The following is a 21765-nucleotide window of genomic DNA, read 5'->3' as shown; positions in this document are numbered from 1 at the left end:
GGGCTGGTCTATGACACTAACAAGCTAATGAGAGAACTGGGTCTTGGAGCAGATTCTGTTGAGGATTATGGGCTCGCCCCTGTGTGACTGCCACACCAACTCATTTGCTTGAGGGCTGGGAATGGTGATGGGCTGAGCTGGATATAACTGTGGAACTCAACAACACTCAGGGGTACTGGGGTTGGGAACAGGCTGGACTGATTCAGGCTGTAGCACCCACAGGCACACACAAAAATTGGGTGTGTGGTGTGCTGGGCCACAACATCCCACCAGCACATACAAAGGGTTACGCTGGGGGCAGACTGCCAGATAAGGGCCTTGTACCCTCTGAAACTTGTGAGATCTGGATCTGGGATTGGATCTGGTGGGGGAACTTGAGGAACATCCCTGGTGAGCTGTAGCTCCCATGGGAGCATTGAGTCAGGGCTTGGTTTGGTCAGACTTGGTAGGCCTGCTTCACTTGTTGGCAGTTGTGTGGGTTGACTCTCAGAGGGTAGTGGATTGTACAGGGTCAGATCAAATCATAGCACACTAGCATGTGTGGATGAGGTGGACAAGCCAGCACTAGGTGAGGGCCATGCAGAGCAAGGCTAGGCTATTGCACCTACTGTTTCATATGAAAGCCAGGGATGGGGGCAGGCTGGGCAGGGCTAAAACCCACCAGCGAGAGTTGGGATTGAGGGTGGGCCAGGTCAGGCCAGGCTGTAGTATCTGATGGCAAAGGCCAAGAGAGGGGATGGGCTATGCCACGGTGGGTCACTGCAATCAAGCATAAGATCTATGGCTGGGAGTAAGATTGGTTGGGGAGGAAAGTAGACACCCATGCTGGGCTGCAGTTCCAACTAGTGAGCGGCACAGCTGGAATGGGAGTGGCAAACTGGGCTGGACATGGCTGCAGCATCCCTGGGCATGGGTGTGGACTGGGTCTAGGGTGTGCCAGACTGGGCTACGCTTCAGCACCCACTGGTGTTTGTAAGAGCCAGGGTAGGCATAGGACAGGCTGGGCTAGGTCTCTGTTCCTGCTAGTGAGTGCGAGAGTTGGGACTGAGGGCCAGACCAGGCTGGGCAGGGCTACCATACCTGTTGGCCTGTATATGAGCTGGGTAAGAGTGAGAGCCAGGCTGGGCTAAGAGACCACATCCAGTGGTGCCTGCATGAACCAGAGTAAGTACAGGCTGCTTGTGCTTTGTCACAGCATCAGCTGGTAAGTGTTGGGACTGGGGTAAATCTTGTTGGAATAGAATGTAAAAGCACGTGGAAAGCGTAAGATCTGTGGCTTGGAGTGGGCCTGGTAGGGAAACTGTGGGCACCTCTCTGATGGGCTGCATGAGAACCAGAGCTGTGGGCAGGCCTGGCTAGACAGGCAGTGGCACCTGGCAGCCTGAGTGTGGGCTGGATAATGGGGTCGGTTGAGTTGAGCCAGGCTCCAATGCCCATTGATACATATGAGAGCTGAGTGGGATGTGAGACAGACTGGACCAGAGGAACCAGGGCTGTGGGTGGGCCTAGTGGGAGTTATTGGGGGCCACTCCAACTAGGCTGCAGTTCCTGCTGGTGTGCGTGAAGGCAGAGTGTGTGGTGGGTAGGGTAGGGTTGGGCTACAACATTCATTGGTTTGCGTATGATATGGGGCTGGGGACAGAACTGACCAGGTGACTGCAACCACCAATGTATGTGTAGGCTGATGTGGGTTAGATTGAATCAGACCCCACACTGATTGGCACACACAGGAGTCAGATTGGGGTCACCTCTAGTGAGGTGTCTTTGGGTTCCCCACACCTCCCGCAACTGGATCATTGGACTCAGAACTCCAACAAAGGTGAAAATCACAGATATGTGGTCTGACTGTGGATGCAGGTGTTAGAACTAGGTCTTCACTGTTGCTGGTAGCCTTCCCCCATTCCTGGGTACTAATGCAGTTGGGTTGCTGGGAGCAGCTCTCTCCCCTTCTGTTCTCACCTTCTCCAGATACAGGATGAAAGGGGAAGATTGGAGGCAGTTGCCTCATTCACTTTCTCCCATTCCTGGACCCTCCCCACCCTAGTTGGTGGTCTACATGGGCATGCATCCCTCTCAACTATGTAGACATCATAAAAAATAAGATGATGAAAAAATTTCAGGATGCTACAATATAATCCTGTGAAAAATATCATATCCAAATAAAATATTTGTATAAAAATAACCAGCTGAATGGCTTACTTTGGTGCTTTCATGTTTTAAAAAACGCTATTATTCATCATTTTTGGATAATTACTAAATGCTCACAGTGGCTCCTTGTGTGTTCAAATCGAAAGCCAAACAAAAAGTTTAAAGATGCTATTTTTAATATTGATCTATCCCTTTCATTTAAGGTTTGTGGGATATGATATTTTGAAATTACACAAATTATACTTTTGAAATTACACTCTTTTGTCATTAGCACAGAGAGGATTTTATGACAGATGCATTGGTGAGTTTTAAGTGCTTGAAAACAAAACAGCAGTAAGGACAATTCAGGCCAAAAAAAAAAAAAAAAAAAAAAAAAACCACAGGCCCGCTTCTCAATTCCTGCTTTTATAGGCGCAAAATGAGATACTCTGATATATGGGATGATGGAACTACAAAAAGGAGACAATCTCAAATCTGACCTTGTACTCATCCACAAAACACACTGTGGACCAACTTGTGAAAATATATTTCCACATGGAATATAGTTTTACTTCCACTGGTACTCATTTTGAATCAGCTGATATAATTACGAACATGAAACATGACTATGGTGATGTATGTTGGGCCTAGTACTTAAGACATCTTCATTGCACATCAGCTAGACTGGATTCAAATCTCTGCTCAGGCCTGACTTGTTTTTCTTCATTATGAACTTTGAAATAATGCAGTAGTTGGGTTTCTGCCACTTACCTAGAAGACCAAAATTTTGTCCTCAGGTTCTGGCTCTGACCTTAACCTGGCCCTAAATACTGTGGGCAACTGAGGAGCGAACCAATGGTTGGGCATTTTCTATTTCAAAGAATAATATATATTATTATTATATTATATGTATTATATATACATATATATTTTTAGAAAACCCATATGTGATGATGTTTTTGAAACGTGTTACCCTAACTTGTTAACTGCCACCATTCAGGGTTTGCAATTAAAAAATTTTCATACTTGGTGATTTTATTATCTTCAGGAACATGTATATCCTTCAGTGAGGGACAGAGGTACTATAAGTTGAAAAATCAGAGTGGAAATCAGCATTGAGAAAAGTTTGGCCAATACATTTGTAGCACCAGAGTCAGCAAACCAGCTGCTCCCTTTGTCAGTGATAAAGTTGACAGTAGTGAATGATTAATGATTTCTCTCCATTGACCTACATTGTCCCACATTTTGGTAAACGGGTTCTGAGGATAATGTCCTCTCTGTCTTGGAACCTCACCCTGTCCAAGTTAATTCCAATCTATTCCTTTGATTACGACACTACCCTTTAAAGTGGTGGAAGTCAGTGGGTCCTATAATACAAAGTGAACAACTCAATTTGATCGTAATGAAGTATTTTTAATTGAGCCTCCAAAAGTGTGGAGAAGTTTAATGTGTCCAGGCAGTTCAGCTCCCAAATGTGTGGTTATACTTGACAAATTAAGACCACAGCCAGCAGGACCTAATGGGAAAGCCTGGGGAACATCACTTCAGAATGCAGCAAGATGACAGGATGAGCATGGGCTCATGCTTCTAATGCTTCACTGTCAAGATCTGCTGTGGGAAATCCTGCTCTTCTGGTCCAAAGGGAGGAGGGTGCTTCCTTGATGGGTCATCTTGATTACTCTATCTTCTGCTTCATGCCATTACCCTACACCAAATCCTTTCTTGCATGTTAAGAAACTATAAATATTTATTCCACTAAGTATAAAGGTTTTTCCCTCTTTCCTTTTCATTGGGCTTGAAAGATACATGGGTGGGGGTAAATAAAAGGCATTACCAAAACTTGTTTGATTTTACACATCATGTAAATCTGCATCTAGGTGTAAAGTCTCATAGTTTTTAAATTTATTTTTATTGGTAAGGCAGATATACAGAGAGGAAGAGTGACAGAGAAGATTCTCTGTCTGCTGATTCACTCCCCAAGTGGCCGCAATGGCCGAAGCTGATCCAATCCCAAGTCAGGAGCCAGGAGCTTCCTCCAGGTCTCCCATGTGGGTGCAGGGTCCCAAAGCTTTGGGCCGTCCTTGACTGCCTTCCCAGGCCACAAGCAGGGAGCTGGATGGGAGCAGGGCCACCAGAATATGAACCGGCACCCATATGGGATCCTGGTGCATTCAAGGCGAGGACTTCGTCTCCAGGCTACTGCGCCGGACCCAAGTCTCTTACATTTAGTGGAAAACTCATCAGTTTCAAATTTTGCCATTAGCCAGAAAGATGTTTGTCAGATGAATATGTCCCTCCTTGGCTAAAATCCTAATGTAACAACAGGAAGAAGTTCTATCATCTTCTAATATTACATATTACATAATTGGAAGACATGAATATTCCTTGAATGAATTCTAATTCCAAGGCATTAGAAAAGTGTATTTCAATAATGACAACAAACAATTTTAAAATTTTTATTGATATAGATTGAATAATGATTCACTGTACTTTCTGATGAACCAATTAGCAGTCTCAAAGATCATTTCAATTTTTTTTGAGAGTACAGAGTAAACACAAAGTGATTTAAACAGGCACATTTCTTAAAACAAATGAGTACTAAAAAGATCCCATTGAATACATGTGGCATTATTCCTAGCTTTATGAATACTTTTTTTTTCCCTAAATTTTGGCAGAAAACATTCAGAGATTCAAACATTCAGAGATTCAAAACATTCAGAGATTTTAATATGGTGAACATATTAAAATGTGTACATTTGAATGTGCATGTATATGCATGCGTGTGGATTTGGGGGGGTTCCTGTGTGATTCTCAGTTGTTTGTTTTACTATCTTAATGGATCCCCCTTCTTTCTGTTTGCTCTGAGGGTCTTACTTTTTTGACTGACTTGATCACTCAGAAATGTGATTATTAGCTCTTTTTCATCATCATTTTCTGTTTTTCAAACATTTTCTAGTTTTCAAAATAGGCATTCACCCAAGAATGCCTATTTTGAACAAGGGCTTTAGTGAGAAGAAAAACTGAATTACATAAAAATAAAACCCTACTCTATTCCCAGTACTGTTCACAACCTGCCAAAAACTTTCAAGCTTCAAATCACAGGGCTCAGAAAATTAGCTTGTCAGGAATCCACATTTCTGTGATGGGCTGGCTGGGACCCCCAAGTGTCACTACTACAAGGTGAAGTGTCGTAGGATTACTTTTATTACAAAGCACACTGCGATATTTCATTGTCTCTTTAGTCCCTTTTCTTAGTTGACCAATACTAAAGATTTGAAATGGGTTTGCATCTAAATTGGACAGACCCATTATTTGGAACCACTTGAATTATATGTAGTCTTTTCTGTATGGCTCCCCAACACTTTAATCTTCTGTCTCGAGATGTTCCCAGTTTCCTCTCTTCATTGATCATCTCATATTTTAGAGCTTAGCTACATACTGAGCATCTGTCATATACGACTACTTAGGGACATCTTTGTAGACTGAGTTCACCACTGCCTATGTTGGTTGGAATAACTGCCACAGGGCACAATGGGAGTTGATTGCTTAAAAAAAGTTTGTTTTACTGCCTTAAAATAATGACTTAAAAATAAAACTTATATTGAAGCTTAACTTCGAGTAAATATTATGAAGAAAAAAATGAATTCTTAAAAGACTTAATTCTACATACTACTTAAATGAGAAGAAAAGGTTTTAAAGTCAAACATAGCAAGCTCCATGGCCTTTTGGTGTACGAATTTATAATAATGAAGACTACCTCTAAGGAAATAATTGACATAAAGTTTGTTTTCTTTTAAAAACTACTGTATTTAAAAAGTTATTTGAGTTGTAAACACACAAGGATAAGCCAGTTTTAGGATCACATTGTTGTGTCACAGTAACAGAAATGTGAATCACATTTGTTTCTTTAGTTCATGGATTCAGGATCTCCTACATTCTCAATACTGAGCTACTAAACTCTCGATAGAAGTTGTTAGGAAAATCCAAACCTTCATTTCTGGCTCCAAGGTGCCAAGAAACGATGCGTGATCATAAAATCACACACAGTCAGCTGCTTTTGTATTTTGGTTAACCAGGTAGTTTGAAAATGATTATCCCAGTAGCCCTGGCTTCACATTGGAGAAGCAGAACTAGAGGAACTGTTAATGAGGTATACTTGGTGGTAGTTCTGTTGCTTGTCTCTTGCCCCAGAACTGACCATGGTATTGAGGATGGATATGCAGAAGTTATGCTTTTCACCAGGTAGCAGTTATAGGTGATCCAATTTCACCTATCTATGGCGTCTTCTTCATATTTGGTTGATGGTAACTTGATTCTAATTACTCTAGCTTTGCAGATTTAGACACATGATGATGTAGTTTTTCAAAATGTCCTTTTCCATAACATCATGTATATGCATAGGGACTAATCACTGAAACAGGTTGATATTCTGATTTGACTGAGATACATAAAAACACAAGTATTAGCAGTCAATGTTTTCGTGTTCCGTCTCATGGCTTTACTTATATTTTGTTTAATAACTGGAGGGAATTTTCTATATGGCTTAACTTATGATTAAGTAAATATCTGATGATTGTCTGCTAGCCAGATAATAATTCTGATAGAGCAAATAATCTTGGGGATAGAAGGTGACGCCTATATTGAAGTTTGTTTTTTTTTAAAAAAAGATCTTCTACAGTACATGTGTATAGGAGTTCAGTCCTGTGTTCAGGCTTGGACGTGCATTATTTGGTGGTTTGTAAAAACAGCTATTGCACATCTTTGGGGGTTCTGAGGAAAATTAAGCCTCTGGGGCTTCCTTCCTTTCTTCTTATCAGGAGAAAACCACCTTAAAATGGGATGAAAACACAAAAACAAAAACAAAACCACAATTGTCAGCCTCACTGTAAGGAGATGGGTGGCTTTTCCCCTTTAATCCCTGTTGTTTTCTCTGGGCAAGCAGGTTATTTAACCTTAGTCTCGGCTATACTATAGTCCTTATGATTTCATTTTCATGATTCAACCTTTGTTTATGTAATTTCGGAAAAAAAATTAGTTTGTTCATGCTTTTTTTCTGGAAAATCTTTGGGCCAAATTTTTTGAAAGCTGTTTGTAATCTAATTCATAACAAGTCTCTTTATTCCATGTTATAAAAATCTGCATGTGGATACTGTCCAAAGTGTCCTAAAAGTAATGATTGAATTCACAGTAACAAAAGTTACAAAGTTTGTGCAAAAGTTATTGTACACCATTGGAGTACACAGAGCTTGCTATAGTTAATTTTATATATAAAGCTGCATTTCTTGTTAAAACTATTCTGTGCTACGTTAAAAGTAAGTTTCTGATTAATTTTTCTCTAGCAATAAAACTGAATGCTCATTTAATCTCATAAATCTGAAGATGCAAGTTGCCCATACATGTTGTTTGTAAATGGTGTAATCAATCATTGAAACTTCTTAAACACCATAATCATTTTGAAGTTCTTCAAGTTTTCCAAGGGTCATGAAGTAAACCCGGCTGTGGCGATTCCGCAGGGTAGAGGTAAAGAACAGCTTTAAAAGAAGGAAAGACACTATGAGTAGCTTTGTAATATATTATAACCATTTGCTATTTCAAACTGGTAAGTTACTACAATTTTGTCTGTATCTGCTAATTAGAATATTAGACTTCTTGAAAGTGTTGTCCTCAAATTAAGGAATAAGTCTAAATTACACCTTTATTTTTATTTTTTTTTCTTATTTATTTATTTATTTTTTTTAATTATTTATTATTTAACTTCAGTAATTACATTGTATTATGTGACACAGTTACATAGATACTTGGGTTCTCCCCACCCCTCCCCAAACCCTCCCACCATGGTGGATTCCTCCACCTTATTGCATAACCACAGCTCAAGTTCAGTTGAGATTTCCCCATTGCAAGCATATACCAAACATAGAGTCCAGCATCTTATTGTCCCGTCAAGTTCAACGGCTTCTTAGGTATACCCTCTCTGGTCTGATGACAGAGCCAGCAGAGTATAATCCCAGTCAATTGAAAGCTCCAACATACCATCAGCAAAAATTTACATCATTATGGAATTAATTGACATAGTAATGAGTAACCAATATGTTAAAAGTAAATGCGGGTTCCCAGCCACCTTCTGTGACCACCTCACCTATACTTCAATTTAGTTTATACACAACATGTAACATTCAAAACATAACATGTTATACATAACATCATATCATCTTAAATTAAGGCAAACATGTGGTATTTAACCTTTTGGGATTGGCTCAAAAACAAGCTTTGACCATATTCTATATAATTGTAATCCAAATGGTTCAGATGAAATTAGAGTTTCTCTGTAAGGTGTCATCCAATTGCTATGGTTCTGGGTTAGCTGGATGCCTTCATCATAGAGAAATACTAAATGTCTGAGGAGATTGATGTATTACTCAATAAACATGTATAATTTTTATAGGCTGCAAAAATTGTCCTTAATGTCTTTTAACATGAGGAAACAAGTTATTGAGATGTTATTTATGTTGTGATTTAAAAAGACACTGATGTTTTTGCAATGAATTAGACTGGCATGAACAGACTGACATAATGCATCAAAACAATGACTTAACAGTGACATTTTGTGTAAATATGCAATTGCTTTTCTGTTTAAATCACTTGAATTAGTTGGTAAAACTGATGAAATTGCACAATTGGCAACTTTCAATTTTAATTTTCATTCCTGCAAATCAGTAATGCTGCCTACTTGTGAAGACAAAATTTAAAGTACCTGGACAAGGCCTATTTTGTAACAAGGTGCTCAATTAACATAAAAACTTCTTTGTTCTGTTATTGCATTGTGCTGAAATCTATAAAAGCCAGATTTGCTCAACCATTTTGTTTCAAGTGATTATTTTCACACAAAAAGGAACATGGATGAGAATGATAAGGGATTTTCTATCAAAATAAAAAGAATGGTTGCGCAATGCTTAAGACAGAGTCACTTTGTTTAAAAAAAGTTTTTTTAAGTAAATCAAATGTCATCAGTTATCAAATCAATGTTTCTACTGCAAAAGATAAAATTGCTTTTGTCAATAGTATGCGCATTTGAAAAAACAGAACAAAATATATTGATGGCCTGAAAGAAAATGTCCTGAATTTCCTTTATTGATTTCCAATGGTTAGTTTACAATTTGCTCTAAGTGGAGACTTTAAGCTTTACCTTGTCACCTCGGGTACAGAGAAATCTCAGCTTCTTAATTGACCTGCGCTTCAGCTCATTTTCCAGAATCTTTGGCTGCAAAGAGCGGGCTTCAATGGCCCTTTGACCCCATCCCGTGGTTCTCTGTGTACATTCATAAGCTACAATACAAAAGAAATAGAGAAACATAAAATCATCTCAGCAAAAAGTAATCAGTCAAGGGTTGATTACTAGGAAGCTCATTAATTAAAGTTTGGGTTAACACATCCTCCTGTCCCCACTTCTCTCTGTGGTCATTTTGTTACTCAGGATGGATATTAAAAAATCAGTTTAAAGGCACCACTGTGACAAACATCAAATTACCAGGTCAACATTAATGCTTGCATTCATATTTCCTAAGATCACAGAGAAAGTTGAGGGTTAATTCTTCTGAGTTAATAAGAATTTAAATTTACCCACAAGCACCCTTTATTTCATAGTCTAGGTGAGGTACACTGCTCTTAATAAAGGTTCATTTTAAAGGGGTTTGCATTTGTACTTAAGTGACATATTGGGAAATCTGATTGATAAAAATTAAAAAATGTCAGAAAATGACTTGCTCAAATAATGACTGTAGCAGCTCTAATGCAATTCAATTAATTACCATGTTGTAAGCAGAGTTAAAGTTAATTTGATACTGTTAAGGCTTTTTGCCTCTCAGGAAAATTTTATTAACATTTTCACTTTTGGGGGCCCTATTTTATAATACTTTGTAACAATATGGATTACGACAAAAATTGCCTTAAAGCAGAAAACCTAATTATGTAAATACCCATGCAGACAGCTGCTGCTAGAAGGTATTTTCTGGCACATGGAACAGAATAATCACTAAAAGTTTAACTTACAAGTTGGTATTTTTAACATACTTTTTGGAGATGAAAATTTCCATAAACAAAGTCATGACATTTAAAACAAACCAAGATTTTGATTTAAGTTAAAATAGTTTAGGGAACAGCAAAATAAGGCACTTTAAAATTTCTATATTTATATGATTAAAATTAAAAATCATTGATTAATTTGACTTCTCATTTTCCTCTATTATACAGGAAATAGACTCTGCTTTTATGTAATTACAATGTCAATTCCTAAAAGCTTATCTTTCTCAAAAGTTCTAGGATGTATTTGTTTAAATCAAAATTTACTTGGTTAAATCTATCTAAAGATACTCAGGGCGGAAAAAGTAAGCTTTCATAAAAGTATCTTTTCCTAGGCATAGTTTGAGATATTTTGGATCCCTCAACCAAAACTTGCTAAGCATTTACTATCTCCTGCTTTCTTTTATATTCTAATTTAAAGTACTTACATATATGAAATTTAGATAAGAATTGTAAATAAATCACAGTCATACCTTTACTCACAAACAAATGGCAGTTCTGGAAAAACTCTGTAAGTCCAATTTCAGAATACAATTACAATCACCCCACTTGTAGGGGGAAATAAGGAAAATCAGTGACCTGAGTGATGGGACCAAGTAATATATGTAATTTATGTGACTTTGAGTTTTTTCACTATTTTATTAAAAATGCTATTTCTGTCTACAACACTGAACAAGACTTTTTTTTTAAATTTGTTTATTATTTTTAATTAATTAATTACATTGTATTATGTGACACAGTTTCATAGGTACTTGGGTTCTCCCCACCCCTCCCCAAACCCTCCCACCATGGTGGATTCCTCCACCTTGTTGCATAACCACAGTTCAAGTTCAGTTGAGATTCCCCCATTGCAAGCATATACCAAACATAGAGTCCAGCATCTTATTGTCCAGTCAAGTTCAACGGCTTCTTAGGTATACCCTCTCTGGTCTGAAGACAGAGCCAGCAGAGTATCATCCCGATCAATTAAAAGCTCCAACATACCATCAGCAAAAATTTACATCATTATGGAATTAATTGACATAGTAATGAGTAACCAATATGTTAAAAGTAAATGCGAGTTCTTAACCACCTTCTGTGACCACCTCATTGACATTTCAATTTTAGTTTATACACAACATATAACATACCTAACATAACATTGAACAATACTTTGTAATCTTAATGCAGAGGTTACCTAATTCCAAGTAACCAGCTCATTGTGTAATTTCTACCTTAGTCACAAAACACATAAACCTGCACTCAATCTAGCCACTGAGCTAGCTTGCTTTCTTTAAGAGGAGATGCAATGATTTGGAAGTGGAAGCGCTTGGTAATATTTACTGCAATTATTAAGCCTCTACATATTTGGTTGAAATGCAGAACAATGATCTTATTAACAAATGTCTTATTGTTCAAAGAAACAAAATCTAGAATATGGAAGAATGGATATGGGCTAACTTGAAATAATAACATAGTTGGTTTTATTTAAATTTCTTACTTAAGAAGTAAAGGGAGGGAGACAGAGAGAGAGAAAGAGAGAAAGAAGGAGAGAGAGATCAAGAGCACTTGCATTGGCTGTTCACATCCCAAAGGGCTGCAATAGCCAAGGCTGAGTAGCAGATGGCAGGAGCCAGGAATTCAGTCCAGGATTCCCATATGTTTGGCAGGGACCCAAGTACCTGAGGTATCACCTGATGTCTTAGGTTATGCATAAGCAGGGAGCTACAGTCAGGAATTGGTCTGGGGCTGTAATCCAGAAACACCAACATGGGATGTGAGAATCCTATTGTGTGCCCTAATTGGTTGGTTAAATGCCCAAACCACAAGTTGTTTTTAGATAGAAAACCAGAGTGATTAGTCTCCTTCAGTCATTAATATACTTTGAAAATATTTCTAGTATATAAAGTTTCAGATTCTTGTAGTACAACTCATTATTCATACAGGTGTCTGAAATTCCAGCAACTTGAAATAACTTTTTGTTTTAGGTTAGAAGCTGTCCTGCCTAAGGTTAAGAGTTGTACTCGATGAGTGGCAAGATCTCTTCGACTCCTATGATTGTTCTGTGGCATAAATATGGTTTTGATCAGTTTGTCTTGAGAGTTTATTTTCTTTCCTCATATTTCTGATTTACATATCGAACAAAAGTACCACAGCCAATATCAGGATACACTACATTATTTGTACTTTCTTTTTCCCCAGATCAGCTAGTGACACCCATCCTGTCATTTAAAATGGGCTTAAAGGTTGGTAAATCATTAAGTTATTGCCTGTTTAAAGAATTTAGGAGGTTTTCAGAGCACTGGATAACACTATGTATACAAAAATGATGCAAAATGTTGTAGGAAAAAATGTTCCTTAAAACAGTTCTTTCAAACTCATCCTTTAAGCTCTTCAACTCTTTGGTATTTTCCATGTGTACTGACCCCTCCCTAGAATCACCCATATCACCAAGCCTCAAAAACCTACACAAGGATCTCAAATCAGTTTCTGATTTCCTAGCTCAGCAGTCCTGAGTTGGGGAGGAAGGAAAAAAAGTCCTGATGGAAATGGTAAGACAGTTTGCTCTACGGTGCCATCTGGATAGTATCTCATCGGCATTCTAGTCAGGTACATTAATCTCTTTTCAAAATATTTGGTTCTTGTTTCTTTTAACACTTATTTATTTATTTGGAAATTCAGATATACAGAGAGGAGGGGAGACAGAGAGAAAGATTTGTCCTCTGATTCGCTCTCCAAGTGGCTGCAATGGCCGGAGCTGGGCCAATCAGAATCCAGGACCCAGGAACTTCCTTCGGATCTCCCACATGAGTGCAGGGTCCCAAGGTTTGGGACAAGCTCAAGAGCTTTCCCAGACCACAAGCAGGGAGCTGGAGGGGAAGCAGGGTTGCTGTGATTAGAACCTGTGCCCACACGGGAGCTCAGCGTGTGCAAGGCGAGGACCCCAGTCACTAGGCTACTGTGCAGGGCCAAAAAGATTTGGTTCTTCACTGGAGTCTTACTGAGAATACCACTGACTATATCAAATAGATTGCTCTTCTTTTATTTGGCCATTTGATAGGATAAAGGTAGACTCTCAACATCAAGGTGACAGGAAAGAAGCATTTTCACCATTTGTGTGAAGTCCGTAGCAAAGGGAGTTGAAAACAAAATGACAGATTATTGTTGCAATGCACCCTATTTAAATTAGAAAATCACTTCACGTGACGAACTCAGAGAACCAAAGTTGGTCTCTCAGAGGTGTTCCTGAGATTTTATTAATCATATGATCAGCACTGTATCAACTTACTAAGAGGACAAACATGCTGGAGCCCACATTATCCCTACGTGCCTTGAGAGAATGTCATAATTCCAGAAGTCTTTATTTCAGACACACATCTTGTTCCTGAAAAGAGTTTTTGCAAAGAGTGTGAACAAGCAAGCCACTATATACCTACCTACAGAGGACGGGATGTCTTTCCACACTTCAAGAATCTTCTTGAAGAGCTGTTCATTGGCTTCCATGGAGAGTGTTTCAGCATTGAAGGTGAGCATCACGCCAATCCCCAAGCAGTTAGGCAAAATGATGATATTCTGTGATAGAATGATTTTCAGGGGCTGGAATTATGTTTCAGAAAGATCTCTATGTCCAACATTTTATCACTATTTTAATAGAAGCAGCTTGGCTCCATAGTAAAGACCGAAAGAGTTTTGAAGTACAGGGAAGACAAGAAACCTTTAGTTCCAAATTAAATAGCATGCTATCCAACATTTGGAAAGCATTGCCGGCCTTATGTCATAAATCCACTTTTTAATTTCCCCATGTATATTTAGGATAAAGCCTTATTTGTGAAAAGTAGACATATATTTCTAAGATAAATCTCTTGGAATTTCTCACAGTATTATGGATAATAATAGAAGAAACATTCCTTGTTACTTCAATTTCAGATTCATTTAAGCACATTAAGAAATATTTTAGCATTGGATGTGTGAACCAAGTAGAAAATACACAATTCTTGGTTACCAGTAACTCATTCAGATCAGAAATAGAAAATTAATCTAAACATGGGTTTAGCTTAAAATGCTTGCAAAGATCAGCTTTCCAATATCCTTCACAGCCTGAAATATAAGTCCTGCTCTTTTTTGTAATCTATACAGGTACACACATATATGATTCCTTACTCAATTTATATAATCTTAAAATACATACAATACAAAATTCAGAGACATCACAGGAATTTTAAACTAACACCTAAGCATTTCTGAATTTCCTGTTTCACAAAAAATTGTGACCAAATTTTCTTAAACTGCAGATATTGTCACATTAACAGCATTTCCTTGCAAAACGACCTACTGTGTTCCTCTAGCATTTCTCCAATTAACAAGTTACAGACAAAACAGGTCAGAAACTATACTTGCCAAACCCAGCGCACTCAGGCCAAGTGCTTGAGGCCATGTCTCAGCAACAACAATCCTTAAAACTAAAATGGGGATCCAGAGGCGAAAAGCAATTTTAATGCGTTCCCTGGGCACTTGCATGAGCAACTGAATCAGAGAAGAGATGATGCAGGAGAGGAAAAGAACTTGCAACAAAAAAGTTGTCTCAATAAAATCGCTGAAAAAAAAAAAAAAAGGACTGCTGGAAATCCAGAGAGCCTGAGAGGTAATTTTCCTTCTGGTCAGATGATTCCCGGAGTAATCCGATATCCTTTCACACACATGGCTCCCTTGAATCATTGCAGCTTTTGTAATCTAGCACTCTTGGAAGGGTAGTATTTTTATAATGCTGTTTCAGGAGACACCCTCACCTCCCCTGTATTAGAGTCTTTTTTCTTTTAATGGGTCAAGACACTAGGGCATTTAGCTAAAAATATTTTTGAGGATATGAATAATATTAGGTCAGAAAACAATTTTTAGAAACTCATCTCTCATTCTAGCCTTCACAGTAATTATCGGATTGCTTCAAAAGGAAGTTTTTTTTTTTTCCTTATGAGTCAAGTGGAACTTAACTAAATCTCTTAAAAGATCTTTCAAATAAGTATAAAGTTAGACTGACAATGCCATATTCAACACCGCACTAGTTCCTAAATAAAGGCAGGATACATGATATACCATAAGAAAGACAGCAAGCAGGCCGCTACGAAAGAGACTCTGATTGAGGAGTGCTATATTTACATCAAAAATCAATCTCCTATATAAGTGGGTTTCACTAGGATTCGTTCTGTACTTTTCAGATTATACACTGATACATATATAACACACGGTAAATCATACACACATATATAAGTATATATTTATGTATATATTTATATGTATATACGCACACACAGTCACTACCTGGGTGATTGCTAATATGCCTAAAATGTTTTACAGAAAATGTTACCATTATGGTTCTGACAATTGCTCCATGCAATTTTTTAGAAATGAGACTATTTTGAAATCTGTTCAAAAGATCATATGACCGCAGCAATTAAAATGTGGATAAAAGTTGTTTTCTTGGAGTCTTTATATTGCTAAACTGCTAAAATTTCAGTCATCTATATATTAGGGATTTTAAAAATGGGTGAATTGGAGAAATGTAGGTTCAAGTTTTTCAAATTAATTTTCTGTAGATTAATAAGGTTTGAGTGTGTGTGTGCATGTTTGTGTGTGTGTAGGTACTGTCATGTTTGAGCTCTTAATGTAAATTATATGCATAGCATTTTACAATTATATATATGTTAAATGTTGTGACATAATGTCACGATTTATAACAATTTCAGAGTCAAGAATTGAGGTTCATGTGCTTTTAAAATTCTGAATCCTTTGAGCAGAAATTCCAACCATAACTGATAAGTTAGGAGAGCATTTAATGACATACTTTATATCACAGTTAAAGTAATACCAAGAGGGGTATTATATATAATGTATAAAATTTAACATATAATAAACATTATATGTAATGTTCTTTTAATGTCTTAGAGGTGGAGAAGGTCTAAAATAAGGACTTGCAAACTGAAATACTCCCTTGGGCCACTTACTGTAAATACAAAAAGATGACGAGGGAATACAGAACATATATACCACCTAACAGGGGGCAGAAATGAATCAGTTGTAGTTGATGATGTCCAGATAGAAATGTGGACTTGATGTCAGATTTATGAATAAAAGTATACACTGCAAGTGTAAAATTTTAAAATAGAAAAATGGGCTAGAAAAAGAAAATCCATCTTCAGAATAGAGCCAGCAGTCTGGACTATGAAACTCAGTGATTTTTACTTATGCATGATCATTTTTTGACAGACTATACTTACCTTTATGTCTCAGTTCCAGTATAGATACTATTAAACGTATTTCTAAAACTTTCAGAGTTTTGACATTTGGAAAAACCCCAATAGTGGTATATAATTACTTCAAACTATCTGAAGATATTATCTTACATTATTGGGCAGGTTCACATCAGACATAACCTCAGATTCTGCATCAATGATATGATAGCCATTTGCTGAGCTGAAGAAAATCTTCAATTTTTTCTCAGATCCAACAGCCAAGTCAACTGTCACTGGCTTAAGACCAGATGTTGGAAATACCTGCAAATATAAACCCAAACATGGCCAAAAGGCCAAAAATGACATTCTGAATAAAGCCATACTTCCCTCTTTTTTTCCTTTTCCTCCCCTGGCCAGGATTAACAGTTGCATAATACCCAAGTGAATCTTTCAAATGGCCTATTGTATTTTGAAATCTATGTATTACAACCTTTCTTATATCTGTTACTACCAGAATTATATAACTATATTCATGTTCTAAATGTTCAGTTGTATCTTCAAAGGTCCATTTGCCAATGATCCTAATAGCCTTTATGATCCTGCACTCCGCTGTTCTTAAATTCCTTGCCTTGAGCTTCAGCAAATGAAGGAGCTCATCTGGTCTCTTAAACCGGTTCGCTGGATCAGCTGCCTGTATTTTTGCCAGTATTCGTATATATGCTTCATAGGACATGTAGTCTCCTTCGGAGTCTGCTGATTGATCAATGCATACTTGGTAAGGAGTGAAAAACGCCAGACATGTTAACCTACTATTGACTGTGCATATTCTAGGCTCCTATGGTTTCTATTCCAAAGAAACAAAAATTACAACAGGATTCACTGCCAAGATCAGGTCATGGTACAAGACTGAGCAACACAGGATTCACTACACTGTAGTTAGGAGGTGGGATTTCAAGAAGAGTGAGGACCTAGACTAGAACTGTGTTTCAGGCTACATAGACTGTCGGCATTTAGCTCTTTGCTTTCCAGCTCCATACCAGGTAGCTCTGACCAATCAGCAGACACCCAAGAATGAACCCATATCCAAATATTGACAGCTGACCCAAGGTCCAGTTAGGGAGATCAGATCAGGGATATGAATTGTGACATGTGGACCCATGCAATCTGTATAGTAACCCATGCTATCTATAAAAGAACCTGGTTATGGTGTCACTACACATTGAGAGATAGTCCCAAAAATTAGCCTTTCTTTATTATATAAACATGATGTTTTCCCCTAAAAACATACTATGTAAAAAATCCTGACCCAAGATATGAAAGTATTTCATGAATAACTTGTAAGATATGCATCTGTCTGAACTTTGCAGAACCTACTCAGACCAGTATCACCTGGAACATACGTTAAAAATACAGATTCTCAGGCCCCATCCCAGAGCTACTAAATCTGTCTGGGGTAAGGTCTGATATCTAACATTTTAACAAATACTCCAGCTGATTCTGTTGTACATCCCAAGGTAGGAGCTATTGAACTTGATAAATTGCTCCCAGCTTATTAATGGTCCATCATTATTATGGAATAAATAAAATTATTCTATTTAAGTGCAATTATGGGGTACTGCACACTAATTTAGATACAAAATTTCCTTATTTATGGAATGTAATTTAAAACAATCAATAACAGTTTAATTGTTGGGTCACTCAATAGTTACCTTCCATAGCTGATTCACAGATGTACAGTTAAACAATAATACATGTAGCAAAAGTACAGTAAGCTTAGTTACCACACTTCACAACAATAGTTCTAGAGAAAAACATGTTTAGAGCTCCAGTTTGCAAGGAATGTATACGATTCCCTCCCTCCTGATCCCCAGGTATTGTGGCTCTAGCAACTGCAGCAAAAACTTTTCTCTTCCTTCCTTTCTCTTCCAATGAGGCTCCATTGTCATACCTTTTCTTACATTCTCTTTTCTTGCCACCCACCCACTAAAACAGAACAGGGACATTCTTGGCTTCAGGTCATTTGGGTGACACCCAGAACCTGTGTTTGGGGTTCTAGCAGAGAAGATCTTCATGCTGATTATTGGGAGTGAGAAGCTGGTGGGAAATTCCTGTAAACAGAGGAGTCAGGGATTTCCCTGATATTCTCCCTTGCTCTGGTGTCTGTAAATTATCTAAAAGAGGGTTAAATGATAATTATTGACACTACATATTCAATTTGCATTAACTACTGAAGAATGATATGTAATTCTACCTCTGCAATCCATGATACTATCACAGTTACAATCTCTTCTCAAAAGAAAAATTGTATGACCAAAAGGGGAAAAAGATCACTCACTTTAATAGCAGTGCTTTCATCAAAGGACTTTGGTGCCCACGCATAAAGATGAATTGATGATTTCAAAGCAATTGCAATGTATGTTGTTTCTTCATGTTGGACTACAATGATAAAATGCAAAGAAGTAACAATGCCACAAAACACTCAAGTATTTGTGTTTGTAACTGAAAATGTTGTTACAACAAGCACAGACCATACATATTTTAAAACCACTTGGTTTCATTTTGATGTCCACCAGTGATCAAATGGCTACAAAATTTTATGGGTTGTATGCATGAGCCTTCAAGAGCATTAAAAATCATGCACTGAAAATGAGGAACACTGATTACAGAAATGAGAGAAGACATAAACGTTCGAAAAAAAACTTCCCATGTTCATGGATGGACAGACTTAAAATTGTTAATAAAGAGATAAGAATTGCTAAAGCAATTTCTACATATTCAATGTAATACCTTCTAAAGTGTTAAGGGCTACTAATTATGGAAATGAACACAATAAACCTAATTTAAAGTGGAATTGAAACAAGCTCTAAATAATCAAACCTTAAAAATGAAAATCAGTGTTGGAGGACTAACACTCCCTGATTTCAAATGTCCCTGTACATTGCAGTAAATGAAATGTTACAATACTAACATAAGGATACACATAAAGATCAATGGAAGAGAACTGAAAGTCAATATAAAAAAAATCTATGGTCAACTATACTAAGATTACTCCAAAGGCAAAGAAGTATCAAGAAATAGTGCTGGGATAATTGGATATCCAGAAAGAACCAGAAATACTTAAACTCCTATCTCATAGCACGCATAAAACTAATTCAAAATGAATAAAAAATACCTAAATGTAAGAGCTAAAACTGTAAAACACTTAGAATGAATACAGGAATAAATTTTGGATGATCTTCAATTTTGCATATTTCTGAATTTGGTAACAAAAGTAAAATGAGCAAAAGAAGCATTATATTTCGTCAAAATCAAAACTTTTGTATATAAAGGATAGCATTAAGTGAAAATATAACCTATTAATTGGGAGAAAATACTTATAAATCATATCTGATAAGGGTCTAGTATATAAAATATTTAAAGAGTGCTTACTACGGAACAACTAAAGGACTAGATCAATCAATTAAAAATAGGCAAAGTTTTCAATCATTACTTCCTTAAGGACAATATCTGAATGGCCTGTAAGCACATGAAGAGGTACTCGACAATATTAATCATCAGGAAAATGGTACACTGAACAGGATGGCTAGAATGAAAAGCCATCTACAAGAGTTCTCTTTATCAGTGGCAATGTGAAATGGTATAGCTACTTTGAAAAACAGTCTAGCTGCACTACTGAAAATAATATATATGTCCATATACAAAAAAAGACGTACAAAACTGTCCACAGCAGCATTCCTAAAAGCCAAAATGTGAAGAAAGTGCAAATGCCCATCAACTCATGTATGAATTAAGAATGAACCTGACAGGGTCTCCCTAAGAAGCCGAGGAACTTGACTGGACTATAAGATGCTGGACTCTATGTTTAGTATATGCTTGCAAAGAGGAAATCTCAACTGAACTTGAACTGTGGTTATGCAACAAGGTGGAGTAATCCACCATGGGGGGGAGGGTGTGGGGAGAATCCCAGTACCTATGAAACTGTCACATAATACAATGTAATTAATGAATAAAAAAAAAAATGAACCTGACAACACAGTGATATTCAGCAATAAAATGGAAAACAATATATGATACAAAACAGATAAATCTTGAAAATATCGTGCCAAAATAAGAAGTTTGACAAAAAAGGCCACATAATTTGCATTTCTACATATGTTAATTGTTCACAAGGAACAATTCTGTACAGAAAGAATGTAAATGAACAGAAGTAAAAATTTACAGGAGGAAGCAAAAAGAAGAGGAATGGAATTGGAAGTGGGGACTGATGATTATGGATTTCTGTGAGGGTAATGATGAAAACTAGATCATGGTTGGGGCTGATGCTGTGGAGTAGCAGGTAAAGTCAATGCCTGCAATGCCAGTTGAATTTGGTTAGAATTCCAGCTGCTCCATTTATGCTATAACTCCCTGTTAATGTGCTTGAAACAGACATGGAGGGTGGCACAGGTACTTGGGTTCCTGCACCCACATGGGAGACTCAGAGGAAACACCTGGTTCTGGGTTTTTGGACTGGCCCAGTCCCAACCACTGAGGCCATTAAAGGAGTGAACCAGCAGATGGAAGATCTCTCTGTTTCTGTTTCTCCCTATCTCTGTAACTTTGCTTTTCAAATAAATATACAAATCTTTTAAAAGTGTATCATGTTGATGGTCACAGAACTCCATAAACATATTAACAGGAAATTGTGCACTTTATATGGGTGCATTTTATGTGACATAAATTATTTTAATAAGACCCGTCTTTTGCTGAAAGAGTGTAAAATGTACATGCTTGTCCTTAGCTAGTCCTCTTGGTCCTTATAGAACACGTTTTCTTATCTGATAATCCAAATATTTCAGCCTTCATAGGGTGGGATACTGCTTTGTACTCTCCAGGCAGTCTTCGTCTGTCTCTGACTCTTTCTCTCTCCCTCTGCCCTCCTTGTCTCCCTCACCTTTCCTCCCCCTCACTCCTGCTGTCTCTCAATCTAACTTGTCCTTATCCAATTACTTTCTTTTGTGTTGTCCCACAGTAGGTCAAAGGAGCATGATTAGTAAGCTCTCAACAAGTACAGTAATTCTCTATTTGGCAAATTCTTCATATAAAGTTAATACAAGGCAGGAATTAGTGTGAGTCCACTGCTTTATGGGTCTTTGAAGGTTATTAAAATACCAGGCAAATAGGCTCCATTTCTATCCTTCTATGAGAAGATGGTGCTGTTTCAAATGTTTATGGGACAAATTTTTGAAATCAGCCAGGAAAACTAGGCTTACTTAGTCCTTTCCTTTGGCAGGAGGACAGATTTGCAATATAGCTAGCTATCTTTGTAACTATCTCTTCTCAAATGAAAAATTGCAATTTAGCAGGAGGCAGTTCT

General features: G+C 37.5%; 1 protein-coding gene across 2 annotated transcripts in view; it reads right to left on the bottom strand.

Annotated features, from left to right (window-relative positions):
• Positions 1–6975: 6975 nt before the first annotated feature.
• The window catches only part of NRK (Nik related kinase), a 134848-nt gene continuing 120058 nt past the window's right edge, over positions 6976–21765 (bottom strand). The window contains exons 24-29 of one of the 2 annotated variants that reach the window (XM_058659018.1): positions 18747–18845; positions 17038–17183; positions 16581–16730; positions 13620–13755; positions 9311–9450; positions 6976–7658 (exon numbers count right to left, since the gene is read on the bottom strand). In XM_058659018.1, coding sequence (XP_058515001.1) covers positions 7563–7658; positions 9311–9450; positions 13620–13755; positions 16581–16730; positions 17038–17183; positions 18747–18845 — 767 coding nt within the window. In that variant the 3' untranslated portion in view covers positions 6976–7562. Of the gene's footprint in view, positions 7659–9310; positions 9451–13619; positions 13756–16580; positions 16731–17037; positions 17184–18744; positions 18846–21765 lie in introns of both variants that reach the window. The other variant, XM_058659019.1, reaches the window with a different exon arrangement.

Source organism: Ochotona princeps, chromosome X (genome assembly GCF_030435755.1).
Source record: "Ochotona princeps isolate mOchPri1 chromosome X, mOchPri1.hap1, whole genome shotgun sequence".
NCBI classification, from domain to species: Eukaryota; Metazoa; Chordata; class Mammalia; order Lagomorpha; family Ochotonidae; genus Ochotona; species Ochotona princeps.
The sequence above is the reverse complement of the archived record's forward strand: the minus strand, read 5'-3'. Positions and strand labels throughout refer to the sequence as shown.